Source organism: Rhinolophus ferrumequinum, chromosome 11 (assembly GCF_004115265.2).
Source record: "Rhinolophus ferrumequinum isolate MPI-CBG mRhiFer1 chromosome 11, mRhiFer1_v1.p, whole genome shotgun sequence".
Classification (NCBI taxonomy): Eukaryota; Metazoa; Chordata; class Mammalia; order Chiroptera; family Rhinolophidae; genus Rhinolophus; species Rhinolophus ferrumequinum.
This window is the reverse complement of record NC_046294.1, coordinates 76306515-76322740: the sequence shown is the minus strand read 5'-3', so window position 1 is coordinate 76322740 and position 16226 is coordinate 76306515. Positions and strand designations below refer to the sequence as shown.

Sequence of the window (16226 nt, the reverse complement as noted above, 5' to 3'; positions counted from 1 at the left end):
GCTTTTTGCTAAGATATTGAAGTGGGCAGAGATATCTGCTCTCACCACTTCTATTTAATACTATGTTGGATGTCTTAGCCAATATAAGTCAAGAAAAAGAGATAAAAATTATACATATTTGAAAGGAAGAAGTAAAACTCTTTATAATTGTGGATATAGAAAATCCTAGGAAATCTGTAACACAAGTGCTAAACTAATAAGTGAATATAGCAAGGTTGTAGCAGATAAGGTCAATATTCAAAAATTAATTTTTGGGGGGCAGCCGGTTAGCTCAGTTGGTTGGAGTGCAGTGCTCTTAACAACAAGGTTGCCGGTTTGATTCCCCTCATGGGCCACTGTGAGCTGTACCCTCCACAATTAGATTGAAACAACTACTTGACTTGGAGCTGATGGGTTCTGGAAAAGCACACTTAAAATAAATAAAAGTTTAAAAAAAAAATTAATTTTTGGAAAATGAAATAAAACACTTGTTAAAATAGCATCAAGACCTATAAAATACTTATTTTCAGTACTCTGAATTAATTCGTTAATTAACTATGATGTGATTTAAAAGCTTTCAGCCTGGGAATTCTGATTTTCATTTTTTATAATCTTTTAAATTTATTTTAAGTGTGTTTTTCCAGGACCCATCAGCTCCAAGTTAGGTAGTTGCAATCTAGTTGTGGAGGGTGCAGCTCACAGTGGCCCAGGTGGGGATCAAACTGGCAACCTTGTTGTTAAGAGCACCATGCTCTAACCAACTGAGCTAACCAGCTGCCCGTTTTTTTTTTGTTTGTTTGTTTGTTTGTTTTTTAAATTGAGATTTAATTCACACATATATAACATTGTATTAGTTTCAGATGCACAGCATCATGATTCTCTGTATGTATATATATTGTCAAATGATCATCACAATAAGTCCAGTTAACCCCCATCATTACATAGTTACAAATATTGTTTTCTTATGATGAGAACTTTTAAGTCACTGTCTAGCAACATTCAAATATACAACACACTATTATTTAACTATAGTTACCATACCGTACATTACATCTCTAGGACTTAACTTATTTTATAACTGGAACTTGTACCTTTTGACCACTTTCTTCACCCATTTCACACACCTTCCCTGCACAATTCCCCTGCCTACCCTACAACTATGAGTCTGTTCTTTGTATCTGTAACTTTGTTTTGTTTTTGTTTTACTGCCACATATAAGTGAGACAATACGGTATTTATCTTTCTCTGTCTGACTTACTTCACTTAGCATGATGCCCTCAAGGTCCATCCATATTATTACAAATGGCAAGATTTCCTTTTTTTTTTAATGGCTGAATAATATTCCATTGTGTGTGTGTGTGTGTGACATACTTTTAATTTATTTATCCATCAATGGACCTTTAGGTTTTTCTCCATATCTTGGCTATTGTAAATAACGCAGCAGCAAACACGGGGATGCATGTATCTTTTCAAGTTAGTGCTTTCATTTCCTTTGGATAAATACTCAGAAGTGGAATTGATAAATCATATGGTAGTTGTATTTTTAAGTTTCTGAGGAACCTCCATACTTTTTTCCATAGTGGCTGCACCAATGTACATTCCCGCCAACAGTGTACAAGGTTTCCCTTTTCTCTACATCCTCATCAACCCTTGTTTCTTGTCTTTTTGATAATAGCCATTCTAACAGGTATAAAGGAAATTTTTCAACAGATGATACTGTATTGTCATGTGGAAATAAAATGAATCTTGATCTACCTCACACCATTTGCAAAAATTAATATGAGGTAGATCATAAATTTAAGTATAAAAGCAAAGCCTAAAAGATGTCTAGAGGAAAATACAGAGGATATTTTTGCAAACTTGGGCTAGGCAAAGTTTTTTTAAAGAAAGATTTCAGAACACACTAAAAGAAAAAGACAAAATGACTACATCAGAATTAAAAACTTCTACTCATCAAAAGATACCATTATGAAAATGAAAAGGCATGCTGTTTTCCACACCTTTAAAATAGCTAAAATTAAAAACTCAGACAATACCAAGTGTTGAGAATATCAAGCAGCCTGAAACTCTTACATATTTCTAGTGAGTGTATAAAATCATCTTCAACCGCCTTGATACCTGGTAGTTTCTTATCTCGTGACCCACCAATTTCACCCCTAGGTATTTACCCAGGAGTAAGTTTATATATATATAATATGACTATACAGAGAGTGCCAAAAATGTATACACATTGTAATAATATATACTGATAACAAAAGATGAATACAAGTCCCGTGTATACATTTTTTGGCATCCCAGTATATATATATATGCAAAAGAATGTGTGTGTGTGTGTGTGTGTGTGTGTGTGTGTGTATGTAAAAGAAAAAAATGTATATATGCACCAGGGGTGCCAAAAAAATGTATACAAGTGGACACTGGTAGATATTGCTCAAGCAGTAGTTCACCGTAATTAGAAGTGGACACTGATGGTAACCACTTTGAGCACCTCTTGTAATTGCAGAAGTCAAACGTGACTTGTATTCATCTTTTGTTATCGGTGTATATTGAGTATTACAATTTTAATACAGTTTTCCTTTCTTAAAATGTATATACATATTTTCGGCACTTTCTATATATGTATACAAAAGAATGTTCACAGAAGCTTTATTTGTAAAGTCCCAAATTGGGAACACCAAAATATCTATCAACAGGAGATTTTGGGTAAATAAATTCTGGTTATGTTCATATAATGAAACATTATTCAGTGATGAAAAGGTAATGAACTACTGATACAACATGGATGAATCTCAAAATTATTTTGTTGAATAGACAAAACCGACAGAAAACAGTGCTAACTGTATATGAAATTGAAGAACAGGCTATACTGAAAGAATTCAACAGTGCTTGCTTTGAGGTGTGGAAAGATTAACTAGAAGAGGGCACAAGGGAATTTTCCTGGGTGATGGAAATGTTCTCTATCTTCATTGAGGTGGTGGTTACATGGTTGTATACATTTGTCAGGACTCATTGAACTGTACACTTAAGATCTGTGCATTTGTAAATTCAACTTTAAAAAGGCAGTATTTTCTTACCAAATGATTCCTTTTTCTCATTCGAAAATTTGATCTTACTCCAAAGAGCCGCTTTAAATTTTTTTATAATCCACAATGGCTTGTATTTCTCTTTTCATTTTTTAATCTTTGTTTTACTTATTGTATTTATATTACAAAACTTAAGAGTTAATCATGCACTCTTCTATGATCTGTTTTTTCTGATGTTGATGTCCTTGACCCTCAACTAGATTTCACTTCCTGAGAAAGATGGACTTGAAACTCCAATGATAGTTACATATTTGTCTCTTTTTGTTATTAGTTAGGTACATACAAATATAGAAGTCTTCAATATTTTTCTGTTGGATTAACCCTGTTAACATTATGACATGCCCCTTTATCTCTAATAATACTTATTGCCTTAAAGTCTATTTTGTTTTGTATGTATAAAATATTTTATTTTTGTATGTTATCTTTTTTTTCTGTCTTTTTATTTTCAACTGTTCTCCATCCTTATACTTAAGGTGTGTCTTTTGTAATCAGCATATAACTGGATTTTACTTTTTTAATCCAGTCTGAAAATCTTTGTTGTTTAAATTTTTAGTCTTTGTATGTTTAATATAATTACTGATATTGGATTTACATTTACCATGTATTTGTTTCCTCTTTGCCCCATCTGTTTCTTGGGTTTTTTCCTCCTTCTTGGAATTGTATTATTTAATATTTGTTATTATTCCATTTTTCCCCTTGAATAATTTGTTAGCTATATATTCTTTAATGTGATTACCTTGACAATAACTTCATAAAAGACGAGATTTCTATTTCTTTTTTCTTCAATGCTTAACAATTAAGGGAATCAAATAGATATTTTCAATAAATTCTTCTAGGTTTACTCTAGTCCCTTAATGTTTTTAAAGGACCTGAAATATTTTTATGAGTACAGTCTTTAAATAAATTATTTTGACTGTTGTTTTTAGAATCACACCCAGAAAATTTGATACTGTTCAAGCATCTAAGAATCGCAAAAGTGGAATTATCACCAGTGATGTTGGGGACTTAACTTTAAACAAGAGAGGAGTACGGACATCGTTTACATTTAGGAAAGTGAGGCAAACACCCTGTCACTGCAGTAAGTATATGATTTTGGTTCTGTTATAAACTGGAATAAAGCTAGTACGAAAATCTTTTCAAGTCCCATCAGAACCAAGCAGAACTTTGTTTTAACTTCTCTAGTGGCATTTCCCACCTTGAACCTGGTATTGTACTTACGTGTACTTTCCGGAATTACCCCCACTAGAATTTATATCCCTTGAAGCCAGGGACTGCTTCTTATGCATCTTTTCCCCGCAAAACATAGTACTTGAGCATAGTTGGATGCCAAATAAATATATATATATATATATATATCTTTTTTTTAATTGAAGTCACAGGTAAGTGTGCTACAATCATAGGACTTTAAAAAAGAGGTTTTGTTGAAAACAGCTTGTCAGGTTTCTAAACTACTTCTCTTTAACTCAACAGGGAAATTGGAGGTGAGAAATTGTTCTAAGTAGATAACTTTAGGGCTATAAACAGTGGTCTAGGTCAGTTTGGAAAGCTAGACGGTAATAGAAGAAATGCTCAAAAACTTGTCAAGAAGATGTTATTCTGAATTGTCTATACAAGTACATTATGACCTATATTTCTTAAACTCAATGAACAAAAACCACTTTCATTTATTTTATGATGACAGTGATAATAAGATCCTTTTTGCGTCCTGGGGGTTTCAGTTATGGGCGATATCTAGCAAAAGCTTTTGGAGTTAGTCATAATCTTAAAAACATTTTAAATTAAAAACCCTTATTATATTTATAAGATGTTATCCTGATAGAAAACTGGAAATCTACATTTGATATCTTTCAATAAATATTTTATTTTTATTTTTTATATTTGTTATATTGATGGTAGTGAAGTTTTAAACAGGTTTTGTTTCTTTTGCTAACAGTGTCATCAGGGCCTTAAAACATCAAATTTTTTTTTAATCAATGAAAAGATGTTTATTAAGTATTTGGTCTAACATTGCCAATAGCTTTACAAAGTATAGAAAAATAAAGTATGGCACTTGTTCTTAAGTAACTTGAAGTCTAATTGGAGAGACAAGTTTGTTTTCTTATGCAAATGTATCTTTGTTATGGGCATTAATTGAACGTAAAGGTTGCTATAAGAAGCTCTGTTTGTATATTCAGTTTATAGACTTTTTTAAAGTTCAAGGCCATCTTTGGATATTTTTGGTCAAAATTATGGATTTTTAAGTGATAAAGATTGGTACTCCCTTTACTTAGATATTCATAATTTCCAAGAGGATAACATTTTACTAAGACTAGTGTAGTGTAATTGTAATTCTGATTTAACCACCATAATGTAACCCATTTGTTTCCACATGTATGTTTTAGAGCCTTCAAGCTTTCTGGATTTGCCCTTTTCTTAAACGTCCACTTAAAATGTTTAGAACTTCACACATTGTAGGGACTAGATACTCTCATCCCCATTGTAGGCTTTCTCAAGGTTTGACATACTCTAGGTATATTTAGGGAAAACTTCTGAAGCCATCAATGCCTATAGCCCAATTCTATTCTAATTATGATTTTAGTCTTGTCTGTGGTTTTCCTAGGAATACTACTCCTCCTTCTTTTATTCTCTAGAATACTACCCATAAAAAGATGTTGTGTGTCACAAACTTTAGCTGAAGACAAAGGAAATTATAGCACAGCAGAGAACAGGCAAGGATTTAAAATAAGGATTAGACATTATATCAGAGAACGGGAAACAACAAAATTAATCGTATCCTATATTTGCTCTTGTCATCTCCTCTACTTGGTGGTGTTCTCCTTAGGAATTGCTCATTCTATGAAAGAAAGCAATGCAGTGTAATCATGGAGAACGTGAGCTCTGGAGTCTCCACTGCCTGTGTTCAAATCCTGGCTCTGTGACTTACTGTCTTTGTCACTTTGGGATTGTGATTTAGCATTCTGTGCTTCAGCTCCTTCATCTGTAAAATGGGTGTAATAGTCTCTATCGCATAGGTACTGGGAGAATTGAGACAATGCATATAAACTGCTTCAAATAGTGTTCATGAAACGCTTGTGATTATTGCCAAATGACATTTTGCTTCTAGGTCTTGTTCTTCTGAGAGTCCTAGTGCCTCCCCCAGAACACCTATGTCCTTTACCTGCCACGAGTAAAACCCTAAATCTTAACTTAGCTAAATTTCTTCTGGTTAGGCCAGGCCCATCAGGATGCTTTCCTGAGTAAGAGGACCCTTAATCCCAAGGTGAAATAGGCATCTCCATTATAAGGCATGCAGAATTGCAGTCATGTTTTGTTGCAAATGGAGTTTTCCCCCTTCTTTTTATATTAGATCCATCACACATTTAATTGAACTTGCTAGGTAAGAGCTACTTTTATAACTGAGAAATCAGAGCCTACTTATCCCTAATCATCCAATTTGGATTGATTTGCTATTTCTTTTTAAAAAGTCAAAAAGTCACAAGACCTTATGAATCATTTGGATAAAAAGAAAAGGTTTATATTGCCTTATCGTTTCATTAGGTTACCCTTTGGTCTGTGACAGCCAGATGAAGGAGCCTCCCCCATCATTTCCAGAGAGTGATAAAGAAGCCTCCCAACTGGAGCAAGAATATGTCCACCGAGTTTACGAAGAGATCGCCGGGCACTTCAGCAGCACGAGACATACCCCTTGGCCACACATCGTGGAGTTTTTGAAAGCCTTGCCAAGTGGTTCGTTAGTGGCTGATATTGGATGTGGAAATGGGAAGTATCTTGGCATCAATAAGGAGTTATATATGGCAAGTAATGTTGCTTCTGGCTTTCTTTCTACTTTATTTGTAAGGGTTATTATCACCTCCTTTTTTGTGATATAATGCTGTTTTTTTAGATTGCAGAGAAGTTATAACCACCAAATTGAAAATTAATGAACATTCCCATTCTTTTTTATTCTCCTAGAAATTTACGGGCATGCTGTTGTTTGTGTTTCTTTTTCTCCCTTTAGATTTTGCTTTCTAAGCAGATTATTTTGTTAGTAAAACTATCTTATATAAACTCCTTACACATTAGAAAGGATTTTTATAGAAACCATTTTCTTTGCTTAGATCCTCCTAGGTATGAGAAAGATAAAGCAAACATTTTCACCTATCTTTTATAAGTGAAGAAACAGGCTCACAGATGTTATATTAGTTCCCTGATGTCATAATTAGGAACATAAGTGGAACTGACTCGAAATCCAGTGTTCTTTTACTCATAGTAAAAAAAAAAAAAAAAAAAAAAAAAAGATTGCTATTCATTGGTGTTTTAATGTTGAAGAAACTAAGGCTAAAGCAGATTTAAAATTTTGCCCGAGGTTGCAATGCTAGATCCAGGATTCGAACCCACTTCTTGTCCCATACCAAAGTTTCTGTTCAGTTGCTATAATTTCCTTTTCTGCGGACCACTCTTTTTTCCTGCTGTGCTAGGAATTAGGAAGTTCTCCCCACATAGTGCATTGTTGTAAATATTTATGTCACCACTGCTCTATGAGCACTGGAGCTTCCCTTTCTCAAGATTAGGAGAGCTAGACTAGAGAAGGGGAGTAGGTAAGGAGAACGAGAGCAGTCTACATTCACGGGCTATTGTAGTATGTCAGATTGCTTATAATTCATTTTTACTTCATCATAGATATTGTGCACCTACATAAAGAAAGTTACTACTACAGTTGAGGAAAGCTAGAGTTTGTGTATTCAGATCAACGAATAGTTTTTCATCAAGATAAGACAAATATTGTCATCATGCTTACAATTACATCTTAGTTTAAAGAATAAGGTCTAGTTAGTTAAGTTTTTTCATGCTGAAAAGGAAATAAGCTTTTGATGTGTCGCTTAAAATCACAACTCTAAGTTCAAAACAGTGTGGTATCTTCAGGTGTTTTAGGGTACTGTACAAAAATGTTTCTCGGTAAGCACTGTTCTTGCACTTTCTTGATGATAGATAACCCATGGCTTTATCTAGTTAAGAATCATTTGTGGTTGTGAAACTTGATTGAAGTTAACCTTACTGACTTAGTCATAATGATAACATTGTTTTACAATTGAGAAAAACAGTTACTTGATGAACAGGTAACTAAACTAAAAGCTGAAGGAAGCTGCTTCAAGGGGTTGTATTTAGAATGAGTGGAAAATCACAATACACTCACTCCCCATTTCCTACATTCATTTTATCAGCGGAGGTCTGCATGCATTCCTTCCTGTCTGCTATTCCTGAAGGTTACTGCATTGTCTGTCCTCTAGGGAAGGCTCAGTAAGTGTTGGTTTAATGAATGAATGAAATGTACTTGTCTAGTTGTAGTTTTCTGGTTTTCGTTATACCAGCAATGGAATTATTTATGATAAAAGGGAAGCCTGCTTCTTTAAGCTGCTGAAGCTTCAACCTGGATAGAGCAATGATACTTGAGTGCATTTTGAGCAGCCATCTTTGAACATGAAAATGTGTGCATTTTTGACATTCATGAGGGGATGTGACCTGAGACATTCATGCTAGCTCTTTAAATGTAGGATATAGTCTCAGAATCTAAAACTTTACTAATATCAATTTACCTACAATTTCCTTAACAAAATGCATCTTTAAAATACCAGCTGGGGTTTCATGGAAATAGTTTTATGAACTGCTTTTCATTTCTGTAAGAAGTGTATGTTGTGAATCTGTTCTTATCTCGTCTCAACCATGACTGAGCTTGCTCGTCTCTTTAATTCAGAAATTTTACATTTCTGGCTAAGAACCATTTCTTTTTTAGATTTCTTCAGTTACTTTTCATTTCTGTCAACTAGCTGTTGACTTTATTTTTAGAGTTAAATTTTATAAGCAAAGATTTTATACTTTCAAGAGACTTATTGCCTTTATAACAGTACCAATAATAAATGAGGTGTATATCGCCAGAGCATGGCCTGCCTCATTCTCTAAGTGATTGTTCTGTGCTTTGATCTCAGTACATTCGGTCCAGATGTGTTTCTTAGATAACCTAATACGTGGTATGGACTTTCCTGGTTGCTGTAAATAGTTGGAATTACATTAATAATAATGTCAGAAGTCTATTGATAATTATAAGAATTGGAGGTATGTTTATCTGGGCCTCTTCTGTACATTTGTGTGTTGTTTTGTTGTTATTTAACCTTTGACCACCCTAGTAAAGGAACCAACAGAAAGGAAACTAGCATTTAGCTGTGTGCTAAGTGCGGTGCTGTGTTGTCTCACATACTCGGTGTATGAGATTGGCACTATTGTCTTCATTTTACAATTGAGAAAACTGGGCTCAGTCAGGTAGACACGCCCAAGGTTAAATGGTGTCAGGGCAAACATCAGAACCTCAGCTCCAACTCCAGAGTCCACACTCTGGTGCTGTGCTAAGAGAGACCTTAAAGGCTAGCTGTGGTGACAGACAACACCAGGCTATAAACTCAGACATGACAGCAATCGTGTCTGTTTTTGTTGCCCACTTACTTGGTACGTATTAGAAGCTTATTAATGGTTTGTTGAATGGTGAGGAGCAAACCTGTGAATTCACCTTCAGTTTCTTACATGAAAACCAGAATACATACAGTGCTGTGTTCTGCAACCTTGAAGGAATGTAACATCAAAATGGGTGGGCTTTAACTCAGAGGAAGGTCCCTTTAGGATTCGTGGATGCCTCTTCTTGTCTGGATCCAGGACAAGAGTTTTTGCTCACCCTTTCTTCCACATACTGACAGTAACTAACATTTGCATAGCATTTTTATGCTTAATGAAATATTTATTAAACATCATCTTTGTCTTGTTTGGTTCTCATACTGACCTTGAGAATTCGGTATTTTTATGATGGGAAAAAGAGGCTCTGAGATATAAAGTAGCTTTTTTAGGTTGTTCAGCTAGTTATTGCTGAAGCCAGAATTCAAATCTGCATTTTAGTGTGCTCTTTTCACTGTACTTTACTGCCTTTACCTATTTCTCTGAACTTTATATCCTACCAGTCTGGTTTTCCTATAATTGCATATTTTCTTAATAGTTTTAAACATATGTATTTTTAAGAGATAAAAATAATATAGCCATAATTCAGAAAATGGATGAAAGGAAAGGTAATACCCTAATAAACCAGTTTATTGTGAGAATGTCCTTCCAGTGTTTTTCCCATAAAATTTTTATATACTCATAGTGTGCATAAATTTGATAACTCATTTATATTATTCAATAATATTTCCATTTTGACATGTAACCTTACATAGTTCATGGACTTTATAATATTCTAAGAGGTTGTTGATCTTACTTGACACTTGATTGTGTTTAGTTAGGAGTTATTATAAATAACTGTAATGAACATGTATATTGAGAGAGAATGTGACAGAAAGAAATAATATGGATTTTGGGTATGAGAAAAACCTAGGTTTAAATCCCTGCTCTACTACTTTACTGTTCAACTTGGGCAAATGGCTTATCTTCTTTGAGATGACGTTTCCTCATCTGTAACACGGTGGTAATAGTACTTAACTCAAGGTGTGTTATGAGGGCTAATTATATTAATGCAAAGAATCTACTTTCATACATAGTGGGTACTCAGTGAAAGGCAATTTTATTAGCCTATTTAGCTTTTTCTATATTTTGGACTATTTTCTTAGGATAAATTTTTAGAAGAATAATTATTGGGTCAAAAGTTGTGAACATTTTTAACTTCCTTAAAAAATGGTTTGCCAAATTGCTTTTTGAAATTGGTTGAGCCAATTTGTACTGTCACTGACGTTTTATGAGAGTAAGTTTTATCACATTGTTATCACTGTGGTGCACTTTGGTTGTAAAATTTTTGATACTTTAATAGAAAAATGGAAACTTGTTTTAGTTTGCACCTTTGATTACTCAGTTGAATTTTTTTTTAAAATTTTTACCTGTACTTCCAGAACTACATGTTATGCTTTGTCAAAGATTTAAAAATATACTTTTATAGGAGTGTAAGTATCCATTTTAAGCTCAAGCAATATGTTTTTATGTCACTGATCTCCATCCAACACACAGAAGTATGTAGCTTTACCTGAGTCTTTTAATATCAGTGAGTATTCAGAAATAAGCCATTTTCGGTCCTGTTGCTGACATTATACAGTATTATTAGGGAGAATTTCAAATACTTGGTACTATCCTTAGTATAAAAACTTAGGACAATTTAAAAATAGAAAGGGGAGAGAATGAAATAGTGATGATTTGACTATCATATATGGAAGACTCACGCAAAATAAGTGGAAGATGAAAGTGCTGAGCTGGGCACAAGTCAGGTCACTGATCAGTGGAGACTCTACATAGGACCTGGTGCTTTATGACCGAAATTGCCCCCGCTCTCTTGTTGGCAAAAAGGAGTGCTCTGTACAAATAACCATAAGAGCCTGGTGGGAAGAGAAAGGACATTTGCTCTGATTTTGTTTCGCTGCTGTTCTTGTTCTGTTTTATCTGTGGTTCTCAGATACTAACTTTCCTCTTTTGAATAATTATCAAGCTCTGTGTCTGGGGATTTGTTTTACAAGCAAGTTGGATTTCTTCCTGTTGACTTTTAGCAAGGTATAGCCATCTGTCAGAATTGGGCATACTTGAAACTTCTGATTCCATGAACTGAGCTCTTTATTGTAACAAAAGCTGGCAAGCACCAAAATATAATGTGTTACTTGAGTGGTATTGTTATCTTGATGATGGTTCAATGGCATAGAATATGGATGGAAATAAATAAAAAAATAAGCAAGTTGTGTATCTTACACAGGTAAAGGGAGCAAAGGGAACCGTGCCACTGTTGTTATGAATGGACCCTTAGTACTTTTCCATCTTAAAATATGTCAAAGGGAAATTGCTATACTTTACCTCTAGCTTGGTACCTTTTATTATACCTCAGAAATTAATGCATCTCTGGGGTAGAATATAGGGGCTGTTTAATACCAATTAGAAATTGAGCAAATTCATACTAAGTATGGCTATCATGGCCGTGTGATTTAACTCAGTAAGACTTGTTTGACATGAAGATTCATATTCTTTATTCTCAGATGGATTGAGGGAACCTGAATGATCAGTGTTTACTACGTCAAAAATTCAAATGAGTAAATATAAGCTTGAGGTGGCTACTTCTGTTTGATGAAATCTGCTTGTACAGATCTTTTCTCTGTTGTGGAGACTGGGTTAATAAGAAACATTTGGGGATGATTAGTAGTGATTTAAAATTTCTTAAAGCCTCCCACCCTTTCCTCAATTTACATGTGCACCTTGCGTGCATACATGCATGCTCTCTCTCTCTCAACACACACACACACACGCACACACACATACACACATGGCATTCGTATAACTAAACAGTAAACCTGTGTACAAAAACAATAACAACAAAACTAGAGAGAAAATAGGCAGTCCCAACCTCCAAACACTTCCCATAGTACCAGACACATGCACAAAGCATGTGAGGCCTTACCTGCTTGGAGAGATGAAAGGATGTTTGCCAGCTGCCTTCAGTGTTTTCATTCCCATAGGACGGTTGGTTGTACTAAAAAATTTAATTAAATATCATTTTACAAATTTTGAATTCAGCACTTTATTTCTTGAGATATATATATATATATATATATATATATATATATTAGGTGTTGAGCAGAACAAGACTCAATAGCTTTAAAAAAGAGAATAAATTATTTTACTTGTTTATTGTTTCGGGAATTTTATTTTCTGATTGTACAAGTAACACATATGAAAACTACAAAGAAACAGGTGGAAAATCAGCTATTTCCCTGCTATCTGGCCCTCAGAGTATATCTTATATAGGAATGAGAGATAACCTTAGATCCTCTTATTTGTAGCTGCCCCCAAAGACTATATATATGTCAATGTTTATGGGGTAATTTACATTTTTATGTGTGATAGATATTGCAAAGAGATCTGGATTCTGCATGGTGATCAATTAGATGCCAATTGGACCTCCCATGTCTACCAATGTCGTTTTTATTTTAGTTATTCGTTTCCATTCACTAATTTGAGTTCTGTTTGATACCTATCAAGGTAATAAATGCTGCCCCTCTGTAAATTATATATTGTGACTTTTGCACTGGCTGTAAGACCTGATAATATGGCCTTTAGACCATTTCACAAGGAATATGAAATCTGTCTCAGAACTCCATGGTAAGGAATAAACCCCCTGTTCTTAATTTCTCACGACATTTAAACAAGGTGTTACAAAATTCTTTCTCCGTTATAGATTGGTTGTGATCGTAGCCAAAACCTTGTGGACATTTGTAGAGAGAGGCAGTTTCAGGCCTTTGTCTGTGATGCGTTGGCCGTACCCATCCGCAGTGGGGCTTGTGATGCCTGCATTTCCATTGCTGTTATTCACCATTTCGCGACAGCAGTAAGTACTGTCTCTCTCCAAGAACTTGTAACCTAAAAGTGGCAGGAAATGTTCATGGATTTTACTGGTTTGGGACCCTGTACTAGCTTTTCTTTTCTTTCCATTCTCTTTTCTTGTCATACAATTTGCCCCATTTGTTAAGAGAGCATGTGGAGTGGAGATGAGTTACGTGGGAGTTGTACTTAGTTTACCAGAAGCCTGCTGGGACTCTGTGTTTTTATTGCTGCATGTGTCTGCTTTTTTCTACCATGGGTCTTACTCATCTTTAAATTTTGACTGTAACAAACAGACTTTAAGAGCGCCTCTGAGCCTCTTCCCTATTTCCCACCTTTCTTTCTCAGCTGTCACTCTCATCCCTGACATCTGAATCTCACTTCTTTCCCATTCTACTTTTCCTCTTTTCCTCTTTCCTCAAAACTTCGATACTTAGCTGGTAATAGATGTCACTGATGTCTGTAATTAATCACATATTGTTCCTAATTTTAAAATAAGTGAATTTTATATTTTTCTTTTGGGAAAAAAATCTTACTTTTCCTGGTGTCAGTGATTTCTCCCCCAGTCTAAACAATAAGTTTATAGATCACCCTGTACTGGAGTCACCAGCAGTTTCAGTATACCTTATGGCCTTAACTGAATTCAACACAAAACAGAATGGAAAACCTTCTATGCCTCTATTTTATTAATATAAATAAAAATTTCCTTTTCCTACTTCTTCAGTACTTTTTTTTTTACTCAATTATAGAACAAAATTCCCCCCCCCTTTTTTTCCCTTTTTGTTTATATATTTTGTTAGATTTTCTGGGATGTTCATCTTAATTGAAAACAGTCCTATAGTCAGTTATATTTTCCTGTTTTCTCCCTATGTCTCCTCCTGGTTGATAAATGGCAATATGTTTTTTGCTAGGAGCGCAGAATGGCAGCTCTCCAAGAGCTTGTTCGACTCCTGAGACCTGGTGGGAAGGCACTCATTTATGTTTGGGCAATGGAACAAGAATATAAGAAGAAGAAATCCAAGTATCTCAGAGAAACAGAATTGGCCAAGTGAAAAATGAGGAGATCCTCGATGACGCATCAGTGCAAGAGTTGCTTGTGGAACAAATGCCCGACGTGGGCAATCAAGATTCAGCCAGTTCTGCCCCCTCCATCAGTGACTCTCAGAATTCAAGGAAAGTAACTAATTCCAAGCTACCCATTCACACTAACCGGACTTCTTTTCATTCTCAAGACTTACTGGTTCCCTGGCACCTTAAGGGAAATCCTAGTAAAGACAAACCTGTTGAGCCATTTGATCCGATAGGATCCCATGGCCCAAGTCCTGTGTTTCACCGTTACTACCATGTGTTCTGTGAGGGCGAATTGGAAGCTGCCTGCCAAACTCTGAGTAATGTCAGTATTCTGCAAAGCTACTATGATCAGGGGAACTGGTGTGTGATTCTTCAAAAGGTCTGATTATCTTTATGAACATACCGTATACAGGGAAGAAATGCTCAGCTTTTTTAAAAAAGGAGACTAAATTAACCATATTTTTAGTTAAAGAGAAAACTTGTACAAAAGTACTAAAGCAGTGTAGTTGAGAGAAATTTGGAAGAAGAGATCAGTTAGGAAATAGGGTACTACTATTGCTGACGACCTCATTTTATCCATAAATGTGCGCTTCTCCTATAGGGAGGAACAGGGATGGTTTCTTAAAGTGATCAAAGAAGTTCATGAAGTATTTGGGATCCTGGGGTAAGAGTACAGCGTTTTGAAGGTAGATTTTTGTTATAAAATGTTACTAAATGAATTACATTATGTAGAATCATAGTGAAGTAATCATATAACATTTTAATAAAGAAAATTCCTATTTTAAAAAATTGTCTGAAATTTTATCTGTGATTGTTAGTTCCATAAAATCGTAGAGGATAAACACTCTGTCACCACACCTTACTAGTATAGGGCATGACACATAGTAGATAAAATTTAGTCAATCAGATAATACCCATACGTCAGTAGGAGCTTCATCCAACAATTATTTATTGAACACCTATTATGTACCAGTTACTATTTTAAGTACTGGGAGGGGAGCAGTCAACAACAAAGACAAAATCCTTGCCCTCATGGGCTTACATTCTAGAAGGGAAGACAGACAAACAAATAAATAAATATAGGCTACATGCCAGATAGTGATAAATGCCATGGGAAAAAAATAAAACGAGTGGAGTTTTAACCTGGCAACAAAAGATTAATTTTAAAGTGCTGAAATAACTACCATCCTGGCTGTGGTTTATTACCAAGAGTTAATTGGTATTCCTAACGCACTGATCTAGGTGCTAAAGGCAACCCAAATATTCTCTTTTAATAATTCTTTTATGAATAAAAAATTTTAAAAAGTAAGAATTGTCAGTGAGACCTAATTATGCCCTTACAGCCAAAGCTATGGTGTTACTATTGGGTATTTCTAATTCGTTCATAGTTTGTTCCAATTCAGGTGCAATCTGGTTATTTTTTTACCAAATATTTCATAGTTACCCTCATTAATTTACCACTATAGGTCAAGTTTCCAGGAGGAACAAAGGTATAAAGTTAACTATAGGTCAAATTATCATGTAGACGAAAATGTTTTTTTTTTTTTTTTTTAATATTTTACTCCCAGCATGTATTGCTTTTATATTAGTAATGCTGATGATTACTTTTAAAAGAAAATTGCTTTCTGTGAATGAGGCTGCCTGACAATTAATATCCTGTTACTAAATGTTAGTGATACTTACCTTCAGGCATCAAACTTTCAGAAACCCGTGGTGATCAATAGTAGGTCTTAC

At 34.7% G+C, this 16226-nt stretch overlaps 1 protein-coding gene across 1 annotated transcript in view; it reads left to right on the top strand.

Moving 5' to 3' along the window:
* ALKBH8 (alkB homolog 8, tRNA methyltransferase) overlaps positions 1-15747 on the top strand; it is a 50995-nt gene extending 35248 nt beyond the window's left edge. The window contains 5 exon segments of the mRNA XM_033121820.1: positions 3989-4140; positions 6600-6856; positions 13279-13428; positions 14333-14450; positions 14453-15747. Coding sequence (XP_032977711.1) covers positions 3989-4140; positions 6600-6856; positions 13279-13428; positions 14333-14450; positions 14453-14877 — 1102 coding nt within the window. The 3' untranslated portion in view covers positions 14878-15747.
* Positions 15748-16226: the final 479 nt, after the last annotated feature.